Consider the following 16,607-nt stretch of genomic DNA (forward strand, 5'->3'; position numbering starts at 1 on the left):
TCTTTCCATTCCTTCCTGCCTTGGGTCGGCCTGCCCTGATTTATCCAGCAGCCTCAATGCTGTTGGGACAGGATGAGGATGCTCAGCTTACCGTAGGCGGCTGCCTTTGCTGCTGCCTTTGCTGCCGCTGCTGCCGACACCCCAGCTCCTGTTGGCAGAGACAAAAATGAGTCAAGGGGCTAGCCAGCCACGGCACCCATGCACTCCTGGAGCTACCTTGTCAATTTCATTTATGCACTGCTTGGTTTTAAAAACAAAACCCCAAAGTGATTTACAAAGCAAGTCAAACAACAGAATTATCGGTAAAAACAACTCTTTAAGTTGCTGAATATTTCTGATGATACCAATGTAGATATATTGCCAAAAGAATTATATATGACCTTGGCAGCTCGAATAGGAATCACAATGGTGGGGGGGCCAAAAATCTTATACTGGACGCTTGGTACCACTCACTCTGGAATTCCTTTATTATATATACAGCGAAACCATCATTTTCAAGGCAGCCCACGTCAGAAATCTGGAACTATGCTATCAGATAATGCTGATAGCATAATTATTTACTTGTAACTTGCTTTCTTTTCACCTGTGTGCAACTGTACTCATTATGTGTGTCTGTCTTGTAGTTTCTCCTTTCAATGTTCATCTGTCGATATCATTGTTCTGTTTTATATACATTATAAAAATGAAATTAAAAAAAACTTTACCAACACCCCCTACAACTCTCTTAAAAATTCAAAAGATAACATCTGCAATATGCTTAAAAAAGTATTAAAAGGCACAGCAGATGTCTACATGTCTGCGCAGGCGTGCTTGAACAAAAGATGTTTTTAGCAGGCACTGGAAAGAGTGCAGTCAAGGTGCTTGCCTGGTGTCAAAAGGCAGGGAGTTCCCAAGTGTAGGTGCTGCCATGCTAAAAATGAATTTTCTTGCAAACACGTAAAGAGCATTATGTGGCACTTGCAGCTGTGCCAGTTCTGCAAATCAAAGTGACCTTGCATGTAAACTGGTCCAATGTTGTTACCTTCTCATGTAAACGCACCTGGAACAGCAACTCCAGCACCGGGAACTCCACCGACGCCAGCACCAGGAACTCCACCAACACCAGCACCAGGAACTCCACCAACACCAGCACCAGGAACTCCACCAACACCAGCACCAGGAATAAGACCTGAGACAGAAGAAATGAATATGATAGCCAGGCCAGTTCCAACCAGCTCATCAGATCCCCACCATTAAAAGCAGCCAAAGATCCACAATCTAGACCCCGGAGGTGGCTACTGCCTCTTTGAGGGTCCATGCAGCTCCCTTAAAGGAGGTCATCGTTTGGCCTCTTCAGAAGATACCTGGCCTGGATCTAGCCGATTAGTGTTAAGTCCTGCCAGGGACTGAATTTGCAATTCTGGGGCAAGAGTGAGTGGCAATGTCTCCACTCCTTAACTCTTGCAGGGGGCTGGACTAAGATGACCCTGAGAGTCCCTTCCAAATCTACAATTCTACTAATCCAGGAAATCCAGGAGGTTTTGGATGACACCAATTATTTGGATCTGTTTTGGGCTGGCTGCAGTGGAAGATCTTTGCTGGAAGGCGGGCTCCCCTCCCCATTGCTGGGTAAGTGAAAAAATGATGAGTAGTGGTATTTCACTGGTGACCCAAGTGGATCCTCCAACTATTCTTCGCCTCTGAGACATGAAACTCGAAATGGGCACAAGGATGTTAAGGGGGTTGCCTGGTGTGCCCAGTGCTATGGAGTCCACCTGAGGCAGGATCTCTCCATGCCCACCATCTCAAACCCCACCAAAAACTGTGACTCAACAACTCAGGATCTTACCATACTTTGCTGCTTTTGCCGCTGCGGCGGGACTCACTCCTGCCAAAGAGAAAACAGGAAGATAGGTCTCAGAAATAGGAGGTCAAGCAGGTACGCTTATAATTGTTTAAAATCGCTTTTGATATTGTGCTTTAATGCTGTAACCTGCCCTGGGACCTTAGGGTGAAGAGCAGGAAATGAATTAAGAATCATGATTTATACGCACAGTTATTCCGGTACGTGCATTTTTGTACACGTAACTCGGCTGAAGAAATGCACTGCAAACGCCAGAGAAATGCAAATTTTAAAGGATGGGGGTCTGTGTTTCGTAAGTCATGAAAGGCAGATTATGAATGTGCGAACAGGATCGAATCCCTCTAATTTGGCTTCACCTTTCTCATCTATCCCCCCCCCCCCGTGACACATACCTCCTACCCCAGTTCCTCCTGGGCCAACTCCAATAACACCAGGTGTGGCGCCAGGAACTACGCCACCTGGCCCAACCCCTGGGACACCAGCGCCACCGATGCCCGTCCCTGGAACTCGGCCACCTGGGGAAAGAGAGAGGAGAGGAGAGTAAAAAATTGCCAGAAACACAGCTGGCCTCTGGAATGGTGTTGGGGAGTTGCCCCCTGGATAAAATTAATCCAGTTTGTTTAATTAATTCAATTGGATTTTGAATAAAGGCATGATTAATTGTGACTCTTTCATTGTTTTATTATATTTCTTAGGGGCTCATGCAAACCACTGTTCTGAATCATGTGTTTTTTATAGAATAGAGAGCACTGGAGATGAGTTTATGGAACCAAAGAGGCAAGCCCAAAAAAAGTTTGGGAACCACTGCATACCCGCCAAGCGTCCCGATTTTCCGGGGACAGTCCCAGAATGACAGAAGCCATCCCACTTTCTGATTTGATCATGGAATGTCCCTGTTTTCCATTTTCCTCCCCTTCACACCCAAGCAGCTTACAGCTACGATTCCATTCCATTGATCTGTTGAAGCGGCTGTACATGACCCCTTCCCTCATGCATTTTTTCTTTACAACAATCTTGTGAGGTAGGCTAAGCTTAAAGGTTGCAATTTTCTCAAGGTGACTGATGTATAGGTGTACGTGAAATATATGAGTGCGGGAGATGAAACACGGGAGAAGCCTCTTGATGTAGAATAGAATGTCCCTATTTTCATCTGAGAAATGTTGGAGGGTATGCCGCTGGGTTAAACATACAGGGATAGTTTGGGGGTGTGGAGGTCCCTATCTGTTTTAACCCATGCAAGACCTCTCTCCTGCAAGTCGCACCCAACATTCACGCAGAAGGCAGTTCAGTGGGACTTAATTCGAAGGATGTGTGTCTAAGATATATATCAAACTTTCACATGCCTCCCCAGATGCAAATCCTACTGATTTGAGGCTTAAAGTGGAAGAACGGTCGTGAAAGAGTACATCAGTGATATACTTTAGTTTAAACATTTTAAATAGCCAAAGCAGCCCAATGGGCAAGATCACTGGATTCCCTTTCATAGGATTATCTGTACGTGACATGAGGGGCTTTTTGCTGCTCCACAATGAATTATGATTCCTACCACCACGTCAACATTTCTGGCTATATGGAAAGTGAAGGGTTAATCTGGTCTTAAATTGAGGACCCCCCCCCCCAATCTGTCATCTGCAGTTCAACACCCTGTAGAATCACATGTGTGTTGTAGACAGACTGATCCACTAGAGGGCAGCTTCCCTCTTCTGTGGGATCCCAACTCTGCTTGGGCCATAGAGCTAAAAGCATGTGGAACATCATGCAGCCTGAACTTCTGGTTTCAGCAGGCCCTCCCATCTCCAACTCCTTTGGGAATGTAGGTACCCATAAGGAATCAATGGAGTAATCTAAAATTTCACTGTGGCCTATCTCTCCCACACCCCACCTCTGCAAAAAAAAAGATTACAGCATAAACAGTTCATGCACTTTCTAACCCGGGACTTGTGAGCAAAAACATATTTGCATATGCATCAGTTTTAACATCTTTAAATCCGCCACATTTCTGCACCCAGGTCAATGGAGTGCAAGGCTTCAGAATGAAGTTGAGAGATAGACTCAGGCTGAACCAGCCTCTGTTTCAACCTCAAGGGGTGCTTCACAGGGGGAGGGGGTGGCTGGGAATCCAAACCACCACCACCCACCTCTGAGCTAAAAACAAACAGCGAGTAGCTGCCACTTCAGGGCTGTCATAAGTTGCTCTCTGCCAAAGCCCCTCTATACGAAGACAATGCCTTGCAAATGCAGGGCTAAACATAGCACAAGAACATAATAAGTGCACAGCTGGATCAAGCCAAGGGCCCATCCAGTCCAGTATCCTGTTCTCACAGTAGCCAACCTGATGCTCATTATGGGAGACCTGCAAGCAGGATTTGAGCACAAAAGCCCTCTCTCCTCCTATGTTTCCAGCAACTGGAATTCAGGAGCATTGCTGCCTCTTGCTATGGAGGCAGAGCAGAGCCATCCTGGCTAGCAGCCATCAATAGCCCTCTCCTCCTCCATGAATTGGTCCAATCCTCTTTTCAAGCCCTCCAAGTTGGTGGCCACCGCTGCCTCCTGTGGGAGGGAGTTCCACAGGTTCATTTTGCATTGCGTGAAGGACTTCCTTAATCTTGTCCCGAATCTTCCGACATTCAGATTCATTGTCGTTCTAGTGTTATTATGAGAGAGAAAGGGAAACTTCTCTGCCCACTCTTTCCATGCCTTGCATGATTTTAGAAACCTCTATCATGTTGCCTCTTACTGGCCTTTTCTCTAAACTAAAAAGTCCCAAGCGCTGAAACCTTCCTTCATAGATTTGCTCCATCCCCAGTTGCCCTTTCCTCAACCTTTTCCAACTCTACACTATCCTTCTTGAGGTGAAGTGACTAGAAATGAACACCGGATTTTGGTCTGTGGTCTTGCTGTGGAGACGAGTTACTCCAGCATCTAAAGTTCCCTAACTTCAACGCTGGAAGTTCCCTCCCCCACAATAAGCTCCAATGTGGTGTGGATAGAGATGATCCATGAAGCTCTGGCACCCTCGCTCCTAACCAATCACAGGGCAGAAGGTTACTAAGCGCAGCAAAAGCTGGAAAAGGAGCACATTCTCTCTCTCCCTCTCTTCCTTGCAGACACACTCCAGCGAAACCTGATTCGACTGTGGCTTTTCTTCAATCCCAAAATTGCACAGTTCCCCGCTGGCCGCCTGCTTCCAATCAAAACCAGATGGCGTTCTGGGAAGGTCCCAGGAAAACCAGGCCAGGCCAGGCCAGGCTGCTATTGCTCTCCGGAGCAGATCAGGTGCGGCTGGGTGTGCAATGCTTGAGGCCGGGGGAAGAGTTACTAAGGACTCCAAGAAAGTGTGTGTGTGTGTGTGTGTGTGTGTGTGTGTGTGTGTGTGTGTGTGTTGGGGCTCCAGCCTGGCTGAGCTCACACCTTTGGAGCTGGAGTCTGTCCAGAAGATCCACCCCACCCCCAAATCAGATCTTATTCTCAGCACTCAAGAAGCACTGGAATGGATCCATACTTGATAGTGGACTTATCCTTGCTTCTGTGCAATTGGGGCAAGATTTCTCGCCCGCCCCAATCCAAACCGGATTCATGAATCCAAACGCAAGAGGGCGTTGGGTGGCAGGAATGAAATTTCCATTAGAAAACACGGAAAATCTGAGTTTGGGGATCCATGTCTTTGGCAGGCCTCTTAAAGAGCAGGGGGAAAGAGATGCAATCTGGAGCGAAGAGTGGGGAGCATTGAAATCAGTGCCAGATTTACGTATAAGTTAAACAAGCTATAGCTTAGGGCCCCACTCTCTTAAGTACCCTTCCTCTCACTCCAAACTGGACCCCTTCCCCTATCAATTTTGCACTGGCCACTAATATGCTACCAGGCCGAGTTCAAAGAGTCTGGATTAAATTAAAAGGTCCTCAACAATTTGGATACTTTAAGGACCACCTGATTCCATATATCCTAGCCCAGCCACTGAGATCTTGGGGAAAGGGGTTCTCTGTTAGTGGTCCCCCTTGGCTCAGGTGCCTGGCTCACATCTATAAGAAGATAAGAAGAGCCTGTTGGACTGCTCAGTCCAGCATGATGCTGTCACAGTGGCCCACTGTGCCCCAAAGGGAAGCCCATAAGCGGGACTTGAGTGCCACAGAAACTCTCCCAACTTGTGACTCCCAACATCTGGCATTATTCAGAAGCATATTGCCTCTTACTGTGGAGAGAGCCACCCTGGCTAGTAGCCATTGATATCTCTCTCCTCCACGAATTTATCCGATCCTTTCAAAAAGCCATTCAGTTTGGCCATCACTGCCTCCTGTGGAAGCGAGTTCCAGAGTTTAACTCTGTGCTGTGTGAAGGACTTTCTTTTCTCTGTCCTGAAACTTCCCAAATGGATGCCTGTGAGTTCTAGTGTTAGGAGAGAAGGAGAACAACTTTCATAGAGAGCCACATTCTCCATATCAGCCTCAGAATTGTGGAATTGACTGTGTGGAGCTTAGATCAGGCAAGCCGTCTCCTCCTTCCTGTTGAATTTCAGGCACTTGGCAAAGACCTTTTGATTTCAGCAGGCATTCTCAGTAAGCTCTACTGTACCTATTGATGGAACTTGCGGTTCTACCCTTATGGCTTCTGTTTGTTTTAAGCGCTGCAGAAATCCTGTGATTTCCGGGCTGTTTTATCGATCAGTTGGGTAACCAGCTCACCGTAAGCTGCTGCTTTGGCTGCTGCTTTGGCTGCTGCTGCCGCTGCCGCCGCTGGTCCACCTGCACCTGCAGTGAAAAAGGGTGAGAGAAACTGAGAGCCATTCCTTTTACCTGGCCAACCTGGATGGGCTTGTTTTTGAAGAGCACAACTGCAAAATCCTTTGGCCACAATGACGGCAAAGGAACTCACCTAGCGCATTTATCATTATCAGTATCATTTATTTATTATTATTAATTGAATTGAATTTATTAGTTGCTTTTTCTTGCTGGTGCTACTCAAGGTGACTTACAAAAACAAAGAAAAGAAGCCTCGCAGGCTGTGAAGGACTTGCTCACACATTTATTGACAGCTGCACGAATTATGATAGCTAGGAAGTGGAAGGGGCAAGCAGAATATAAAATGGAAGAATGGTATAAAGAGGTGTTGGGATATAGCTATTAATGATAAATTAACATGTTCCATTAAGGTAAGACAGGGAATATGCAGGAGAAATGGTTTTGAGGAGATATGGAGGGTGTTTGTAGGATTTGTACTGTTAATACAGAAAGGGGCCAAACCGCTGCAAGAGATGTTGAAATTTCGGGAGGTTGGATAGTTACAATGGAATGGTCTTGGCGGTGGGGTGCACATTCTTATTCTTATTTATTTATGATTATTACTTTGTCAAAATTTAAAGAACCTAAAAGAAAGAAAAAATCAAACCCACATACATACATACCAATGTGTTTACTATTGCCCCTTTAAAGGTGTTTACTATTGCCCATTAAAAGATGCTTCTCTATCACCCCTCCAAAGGCATTGACTATTAACTCTACAAAACTGTTTGCCTATTACCCATACAAGGTCATTTACCTAGTGCTCCTGGGACACCAGCACCTGGCACCAAGCCTCCTCCAAGGGCCCCAGCGCCAGGGACTCCGACTGCCCCAGGCACAGCTCCAGCACCTTTGGAGAAAGAAAGAAAGAAAGAAAGAAAGAAAGAAAGAGGAGTGAATGAGGGCCAGCCAGAGCCTGGGCTTCAGAGCATGGCTACATATGGGCTCCTCCAGCATGGTGTCACTCACCATATTTGGCAGCTGCTTTTGCAGCGGCTACCTGAGCTCCCACACCTGCAAAAAGAACAAAAAGAGATTCAGCGATGTGGCCACGTTGCTAGAATCTTCAGGACACAAAGCACAGATATATCTTCCAGCTTACTGGCTTCAGAAATCTAGGATCCAAACCAAGTAACACAATGAAGCCAAGCCTTTTGGCAGCCTTTTGGCAGTTGTTTGACTCCATCAGCCTCAGCCAGCAGGGCCATTTTGGACTCCAACTCCCATCAGCCCCAGCTAGCCTGGCTAGCCTGGCTGGGGCTGCTGGGAGTTGTAGTTCAACGACATCTGGTTGGCTAAGCACGTGTTGATTTCTGTCTGTTGAAATAAATAAATTAAGGTCTTATGTATATAATGAAGGTTCATAAATGTACCAAGCAAACATGCACATAGATATATAGGCCACATGTCTGAAGCTGCACAGGAGAGCAGCCATGGAGCCATTTTGACTCCCAGGCTGACCAGGTGTTTTCTCTGCAAGGTCAAATGGAGGAGCCTCCCCATTGTCTTCTCCTTCACAAATCCTGTCTTAAGGGTATGTCTGTGTATGAATAGGGTGAGCCTGTGACTTGGCTCAGGAACTAAGTACTTATCATTACAAAAGACTGGCCAGGCTCCCCAGGGTATCAATCCAGTAAACATTAACAGGTAACTTGCCAGACAGGAGTTAAACAACCCACTCAGATTATGAGGTAAACAACCCACTCAGATTTCTGCTTTAGCCCGCCCTTTCTGTGATGTAGGTATGATGTTTCTGGGGGTGGTCTTTGACTCCAAGGTGGGCAATTTAAAATGTCTATATAAGGGCGGGCACACCTTGGTTCGGGGTCCTCCTCCTTCCCCTGCGTGTGAAGGGGGCAGCCTGTTGCAACAACTTTAATAAAGATCAGACTTACTAGCTGCTTTGCTTCTCAATATTCTCTGGTTGGCCTTTGTTTTTTCCTCCGACCGATGGAGAACCTACAAAGCACTCTATAAGGGCTCTTGTGTCCCCCATAAGGAAATAAGGGCAGATTTTCGTTTATTACACTATGCAGAGCAACAGAGGTGTCAGCAAGGGACTCTGTGAGTCATCCTTCACTGGTGTTGTGTGCTAGCGCAACCCGCCTACCTGTCCCTGTTGGGTAACCGGCCTTCCCTCCAGCACCACCGTACACGCCGCCCGGCCCAACACCTAGAACCACAAAGAGAAGTCAAGTCTTCAGGGGAGAAGAACCGCCCAATGCAAAGCCCAGAGGAAATTGGCCAGGGGTTGGCGATGGGGGTTCCAAGGATCAGAGGCCTTTTGTTGTGGTTTTGCCCATCCCCAGACTGCTTCAGAGTGATGTGGTACAGTCCCCTCCTCCTTATTGATGCAAGGAACTAGACGTCTACACTGAGATATTGATGCCAGCATCAGCTCTGCTTCTCAATCAAGGGATTGTAGTTTTGAATGGCAACTGACGGAGTTTCCGAAGGAGGTTCAAAATCCCCCCTCAAAAAGTGCAGTCCTCACTCAAAAGCTGAGAGAGTAAAACAGGTTTCAAACCTACTAGTTAAAATCTGTAGCACTGAGGTGCCTGCACAGCCAGCCTCATTTGTGGTACCCAGAGTCGAACCTTGGAGAAGTCCATCCCTAACACAGACCCACATACTTTTATCCTCCAAAATGCACCCATTTCTCTCAACCCCTCCCCATCTCCCCCAGGCCACAAGCTAGGCACTTGAGACCAAGAGAACTCACCTCCATAAGGCCCCTTCCCGGCACCGTATGGGAGGCCATAATAGCTACCTGGAAAAGAAAAGAAAAAAATAATAATGTCAGCCTAAGGAACTGCATGCCACTGCCACATCGAGCACAGAATGGGCTTTGGTTACCCGCCTACTAGAGCTCCTTTCAGTTTGGAGATGATATCAGGGGTTAAACGTGGGACCCTTCTGAATGCAAAGCGAGTCCTTAACCCCTTAGCAGAAAGTTAAGCCAGCAGAGCCAGTTTAATAATTCCCCACCCCCCAATAGCTGAGATGTTAAAGGGATGGTTTGCATTTGCGCTAAAAACCATGGCTAGCTGCCTTAGAGATAGAAGCTGTCCATCTGAATACATTTAAACAAATTAACAACAGAAATGAGATGCCTTTCACCAGTGATGGGAACCTCAGGCTCAGAGGCTCTCCCAACCTCACTATCTGGCTCCTGAGACTTTCATCAGGCCACACCCCCTGTCTCCAGGCCACACCCCTTACCGACCCTGCTAGGCACCCTCTGAGTGATTTTTCCTAGCTAGGATCCGCCCTTGCCCTGATAATCCTCTAATCTGTTGGGAGCCACACCCAGAGTGGCTGGAGAAACCCAGCTGGATGGGCAGAGTATAACTAATAAATTATGATGGTGATATTGTTTCTTACTTGTCTGGACAATGGAAAGTGTGTGTGTGTGTGTGTGTGTGTGTGTGTGTGTGTGTGTGTGTGTGTGTAAATGTAAAAACAAGCCTGGTGTTCAAAGGCAGAACTACTATTATCCATGCTTTTTTCTAAAAAAATGTTTAGGGATACTCTCATTTTGACTCAAGAAAATCATAATTTTATAGTTCAAATCAGGGAAAAATAAATATATTAAATAGACAAAAGTACAAAGATTCACAAAATGTTTAGGGGTATGTGTACCCCTGTGTCCCCCCAGAAAAAAAAACACTGACCATTACCCATTAATTAAAATTAACCTTTGTTGTTCCACCCACTTTTGTTTCTGTCTCCACCCACCATTGGAAGGCTGCTTAGAAGGGAACGTGGCCCCTCAGGTGAAAATAGGTTCCTCACCTTTGCCTTTCACATTTGACATGAACATTACAGCCCTTTATTATAGGAACCCAAACCGCCACTTAACAGCTCTGCAACCAAGGGTGGGTTTTGGTCCCATTTTACGGAAGCAGAACTGAGGCCAGGGCAGGTGGTGACCTGCACGAGTCGCACACAGTGAGTTAACAGTCTCAGACAGGACTCAAACCCAGAGCCTGGGTCGCCTGCCAAAAACAAGAGGTGAGGGGAGATATGCCTGGCGTTCTTTCGATCGTGGAAAGAGGACCTTCTTGGAATGGGGTTTTCAACAGCAATTTGGTTCTGGGTGTTGGGCTCACCAGGGAGTTTGGGTGCCTTGATGGGATAGCCCAGTGGGAGCCCAGGCTGCTGCCCTCCAAAGACTCCGAAGGCTAGAACAACAAAGGAAAAGAAAATGAGGCTTCCCACAGTGGAACCATTCTCACCACCCTACTCCACCAGGGTGGGCCGATCTGTTTCCCTCCCGGCTCTGTTGGGAATGGGGCACATGCATAGGTGTGTTCTGATAACCTACGAGAGAGCCCGTTGACAGCGCCTCCTCCTGCCCCTGAAAGGAAAAGAGTTAATGATCAGTGGCTGTCCTTGCACACAATACATGATACATGGTGGTCAAAACATTTCAATGCAATCGTCAGAAGGCTTGACGTGTTGCAAAATTTAGTGCAGGCTTCCTCAACCTCCGCCCTCCAGATGTTTTGAGACTACAATTCCCATCATCCCTGACCACTGGTCCTGCTAGCTAGGGATCATGGGAGCTGTAGGCCAAAAACGTCTGGAGGGCGGAGGTTGAGGAAGCCTGATTTAGTGCTGAGTGTCGGACGAGGACCTGGGAGAGAACAGGGTTCAAATTCACACACAGCCATGAAGCTCCCTGGGTGACTTTAGGCCAGTCTCTATCAGCCTAACCTACCTCACAGGGTTGTTGTGAGGGTAAGATGAGGACGAGGAGAACTATGTGTGCCACATTGAGTTCCTCGGATGGAAGGTTGGGTATATAAATGCAATGAATGAGAAATAAATTAATTTTCTGATCACACATAATAGTTTTTATTTAAAGCTCATTTTGGCCAAAAGAGTGGATTTCAAAGTGCAAGAGACCTTTGGTCCTTCAGATGCTGCCAAACTCCCATTACCATCCCTGGGTGCCTGGCCTGATCCATGCCAGGTCTTCTGATATTCTTAAGTAAGTATTACAGCTGGAGTTCTGTAGTAGTGAGCATTCATCATGTGTGAAACGGCCCATATTCTAGTGCAAGGGTAATCAACATGGTGCCCTCCATATGTTGTCAAACTACAACTCCCATGAGCCCTGACCTTCTGCTCTGCTGGCAGTTGGAGTCCAATGACATCTGGTGGCACCACAATGGCTACGCTTGTTCTAGCAACCAGACGACTTGAGAGTTGGCTGCAGGAGACTTCCTACCTATGAAAACTGCCATAATAATTTGAGAAGCAAAGCCCATCTGAAGGTGACAAACCCCACCTTCTCTGGAGCAAGGAATGGATACAAGCCATCATTGGGGAGGGGTAAGAAGGCTTACCTGGAACTTTTGGCTTCACTCCAGTTCCGGTGGGAACACCAGGCAGGACTCCTACACCAGGATAACGGATCCCTGAAAGAGGAACAGAAGATGCTGGACTCTTTTAAAAACTACAGCAGGGCTTCAAATGTGAGTCTTTATTTGAATGTGCTCAAAAGCTGAACTGGAAACTGGAAACAGGATGGGATGTGCTAAGAATGTGTTGACTTTTGACACCATGTGCTGAACTGTTGAGTTCCTATGGGAGAACACAGATATCTGCCTTAAATGGAATTGAAGCCCTATGAGGAATGGTTGAAGGAGCTGGGTATGTTCAGCCTGTAAAAGAGGAGACTGAGAGGAGATAGGAGAGCCCTCTTCAAATATCTCAAAGGCTGTCACATGGAAGAGGCAACAAGCTTTTGCTCTGGAGGGTAGGTGTCAAACCAACAGCATCAAGTTACAAGAAGGGAGATTTCGGCTAAAGATCAGGAAGAACTTTCTGGCAGTAAGCCGTTCTACAGCAGAACGGACTCCCATGAGAAGTGGTGGACTCTCCTTCATTGGAGGTTTTTAAGCAGAGGTTGGATGGCCATCTGTCATGGATGCTTTCACAGAGATTCCTGCATTGCTGGGGGTTGGACTAGATGACCCTGGGAGGTCTCTTCCAAAGCCGCAATTCTATGATTCTGTGAAAGGACTGAACCTGAGACCTTTTGCCTGCAAGACAGCTGAGCTAAGATTCCAGTCCTCATGGTTCCAGATCAAGGGCAGATTGAAACAGAAACAGAAGAAGCTGCCTTACCCTGAGAGTCAGACTTCTGGTTCCCCTAACTTGGTACTGCCTACACTGACTGGCAGCAGCTCTCCAGGTTTTCCAGCAGGGGACAGCCCCAGCCATACCTAGAGATGGCCTTGAGGACTAAACCTGGGACCCTCTGCATACAAGGCTGAGACCGTACCGCTGAGCTTCTCCAGAATGGGACAGAACTCACCTGTGCCAGGGAGCACACCTCCAGGGAAGACGCCAGGGATCCCCACACCTGTTGAGTAGAGAGCGCAAACTGTGAGCACCAGCCATGGAACCAAGGCAGTGAAGCATCTGCAACATGCAGCTTACAGAAATGGCTAGCTGCCTTTGAAGAAACGGGATCAATTTGTAACAGAAAGATAAATCCAACTCCTTTGTTACCCTTGCTAGGAATAATAGATGAATCAAATCAACATGTATCTCACTGGGAGGTGTTGACATTTTTGCTGCTCGTATAGTAGTTGCTAAATGTTGGTGACCAGCAACAGGTCTGTCAATAGATTCCTGGTAGGCTCAGGTGTGGTCCATTGCTGAGAAATTGACCTTCCAGCTCAGGGTGGCTCAAAGCAAGACGAGGCTATTATCCTACTAGCCATTCATCTCCCATATTAGACATGACAATCAATCAAGACAACCTCCCCAGACCATTGGAAACGTCTGGAGAGACCTAGCGGACTAGAAATTTAAATATGCTTAATCAACTTAATAAAGTGGTGCTTCCAACTTTAAGCTGTTGTTATGATTTCCCTCAAATAAATTACAGACTAGCTGATATTGCTACTGTCACAGTGGTACCTCGGTTTTCGAGCACATAGGAAGCCAAACGTTTCGGTTTTCAAATGCTGAAAACCCAGAAGTACTGTAAATGCTTTCATTTTTGAACATGCCTTGGAAGTTGAATGGCTTCCGCTGCACGTTTTTCAATTTTCTCAATTGAACTTGCAGCCATCGCTTTTTGCCTCGGTTTTCGAATGTTTCAGAAACCGAACGGTCTTCCGGAATGAAAACCCGAGGTACCAATGTAATTGTATTTTGAATTATGTTTATTATATGTGGAAGAACCATAAAATACTTTTTGTTTAAAAAAGAAATGGTCTGAAGGAGTTGATTAAAAGATGCTGAGATAACTATTGTTCAAACGTTTAAGAAAATTTCCAACCCCAAAGTGCAACAGTTCTGGATCAAGATAATCTGTTCCATATACTTTTTGTATGCTGTTTTCACAAACACATTGATCTTGGTGCCCCTTTTCTCCTAACGGATACACTATTTTTTTATACAGAACTTTTGGGTGGAGATCTGCACCACAAAATTTGGAGAATTGACCATTTCAGAGGACTGGCTGCATTCCAGCTCTCACACCAGACTGCACAGATTTCTTCCCTGTCCGCTACAAAAACACCTGGCTCTTCCCCAAGTTGCCCCTGGATTTTAGAGGGGGCAGCCTTCGACCTACCAGGGATTTTGCCAGGCTTGGCCCCAACGCCAGCCCCGCCAGCTCCTGGTTGCAAGACGCCACCTGCGGGAGGGAGACAGAGAAAGAGAAATATCACATCGCTTTCCCTAGGATGGCCAGAGAGTCTCAGGCCTGGGGGCTGAATGTGGCTTTCCAGGCCTCTGTGGACACTTTCAAGCCACGCCTGCTCTCTAGACCACACACCCCTCTAGCCTGGTTCTGAGCCCTCCTTGCAGGCCTTTGCCGGGCTGGAATGTAACGTGTGTCACTTCCTGTGCTGACAGGAAACACAGGCAAGGCAGAACTAGATGGGCCAATTCTGTCTCCAGTGTTCCTAAGTCTCTGGGGTGCGAGGAGATCAAGGCAACATACCCTGTGGAAATAGCTTACCCCCAGGTACACCCACGCCAGCTCCAGGTACGCCTACACCGGCTCCAGGTACACCCACGCCAGCTCCAGGTACGCCTACACCAGCCCCAGCGCCTGTTTAAGGAACAACACAAACAGAGTCTCAGGAACTCAGACTCTGTTGTCATAGCTGGAGCAGCCATGATCACATTTCAGAAAGCTGCCTTCCCCCTCACCCAAAATATTTATTTTCTGAGTGCCTAAAAGCAGGAATCACCTGCTCTCAGAGGAGCACATTCCCTGTGCTTCTGGGTGAGTTTCTGTCCAGAGCAGGGACTCATCCAGAAGCCTACAAGAGGCTGCCTGTTCTGCTATGCCTCTGCAGCACAAGCGATGGCATCCTCTGGTGCAGAGAAGGCATTCGGATGACTAGAATGGGAAGCCCCCTCAAAGGACTGCATCTCTGTATTGCGACAGCCCAACATCACCACCGAGGGATTGTTTGGGAATTGCCTTCTAAGGGGAAAATATCAGGAGGGGAGACCAGCAAAACAATGGCTGCATTGTGGGGCAGAGAGGCAGCCAGAGCGCGGATTCTGTGTCCCACAGAGTAAGCAAGCAGAAGAACCTCCATAATCATCAGAGACACCTGCAGCCTTGACTCACCAGCCTTGGCAGCTGCCTTATAAGCAGCAGCTGCCGCTGCAGGGCTTCCAGCACCTGGGTAGACACCTCCTGGATAGACACCTCCTGGATAGGCGCCACCTGGATAGACACCACCACCTAGGGCAGAAAAGGAAAGCGGCACTGAGTGTCAGGGCTGGAGTCAGATGCAGGTCAGCTTGAAAGATGCAGGACTCTGTCATCAGTGAAGTTAACTCTTTCTTCGAAATGGCATGCAAATCAGCAACACTTCCAAGCAGCTCTTGCCCCTATGGAGCAGCTGCCTTCTACCCCTCCTAAGGTTCCTCCTCTCCCAGACATTTTCCAAGCCATCTGCATCTGTGCGTTTCTGACCTCTGCTAAGCCCCCATCCTCATTATTCTCTGTGTTATTGGAGACCAGCAGGGAGGGGAGTTTGTTGCAGCAGGAGAGGCAGACTCCCTGGATTCTTTTGCAGCCTCTTGACCCCTTGGAGTCTGAACACCCTGTCATAGGCTCTTCCTGCTCACTAAACCCTGTTGCCCCTTCAGCATCCAGTTGCTCCTCCCAATCTGCCCCCTTTGACCTCTCCCCAGTGTCCCGCCACCAATCCCTAGGCTCTGACCCTTCCTACTTGGGGGTTTCCCTCAGGGGTTCCCCGGCTAGTGCCTCCCAAACTCCTCTTTGTCCAGCCTGTCCCTGACACTGGCCTCCACTTGCTTTCTATGTGCCCATCTCTTAAACTAGCAAGAGCCATCCAACCTGTTTGTCATCACTGACTCCTGCGGGAGCGAGTTCCAGCAGCTCCCAAAAGAATTTTTTTGGGGGTCCACCCCCTGTTCCCATAAACTCATCCCCCCTACCCTATAAAATGCATTATTCAGAATAGCAGCCTGCATGACCCACTAAGGCCGATAACAACGCAATAAAATTCAAAGCAGCAACAATTAAATGTGCAGTTATTCAAAATCCAATTAGAAAATTGATGATTCAGTGATACCAACTTTTCAAAATCTGATAGTCATTTTCACCTCCAGCCTTTGTGCTTGCCTCTTAATACCCACCTAGGTAAGCCCATGCCATGGGCACAATGCCACACACTTTGAGAACCACTAGGTCAAGCAGGCATTCTGCCCTCACATGCAGCACAGGGCGCTGTCCCCATTGCCAGTGCTGAAGTAAGACTCAGCTGCCAGTCTGCTTTTGAGCATGGAATGGGATAAAGTGGCACCTTTCTGCTTTGCCCCAGGCAGCAGTTGTGCTGAGCCAGTGCTCTGCATATCCTCCAAACAATTCCCTCTCACCAGCTTGGGAGCCCTAGAAGAGCCGGGGATGGGTCTGAGATCCCTGCTCTCAGCCAGACCTTCCCAGGAGAGCTCACGTGCACAGGGCAAGCTT

The 16,607-nt window shown here is 47.6% G+C and overlaps 1 protein-coding gene across 10 annotated transcripts in view; it reads right to left on the reverse strand.

The window, feature by feature from the left end:
- ELN (elastin) overlaps positions 1–16,607 on the reverse strand; it is a 57,564-nt gene that overhangs the window by 12,600 nt on the left and 28,357 nt on the right. For 7 of the 10 annotated variants that reach the window (XM_083714517.1, XM_083714515.1, XM_083714512.1 and 4 more), the window contains 16 exons: positions 15,234–15,350; positions 14,610–14,702; positions 14,220–14,282; positions 12,948–12,995; positions 11,974–12,045; positions 10,947–10,979; positions 10,732–10,803; positions 9,342–9,389; positions 8,730–8,792; positions 7,589–7,633; positions 7,377–7,469; positions 6,524–6,589; positions 2,236–2,358; positions 1,829–1,867; positions 1,040–1,168; positions 92–148 (listed from right to left, as the gene is read on the reverse strand). In XM_083714517.1, coding sequence (XP_083570643.1) covers positions 92–148; positions 1,040–1,168; positions 1,829–1,867; positions 2,236–2,358; positions 6,524–6,589; positions 7,377–7,469; positions 7,589–7,633; positions 8,730–8,792; positions 9,342–9,389; positions 10,732–10,803; positions 10,947–10,979; positions 11,974–12,045; positions 12,948–12,995; positions 14,220–14,282; positions 14,610–14,702; positions 15,234–15,350 — 1,161 coding nt within the window. Of the gene's footprint in view, positions 1–91; positions 149–1,039; positions 1,169–1,828; positions 1,868–2,235; positions 2,359–6,523; positions 6,590–7,376; positions 7,470–7,588; positions 7,634–8,729; positions 8,793–9,341; positions 9,390–10,731; positions 10,804–10,946; positions 10,980–11,973; positions 12,046–12,947; positions 12,996–14,219; positions 14,283–14,609; positions 14,703–15,233; positions 15,375–16,607 lie in introns of all 10 variants that reach the window. The other 3 variants (XM_083714516.1, XM_083714511.1, XM_083714514.1) reach the window with 2 other exon arrangements.

Source organism: Podarcis gaigeae, assembly GCF_964106915.1.
Source record: "Podarcis gaigeae genome assembly, chromosome: 15".
In the NCBI taxonomy this organism is placed as follows: Eukaryota; Metazoa; Chordata; class Lepidosauria; order Squamata; family Lacertidae; genus Podarcis; species Podarcis gaigeae.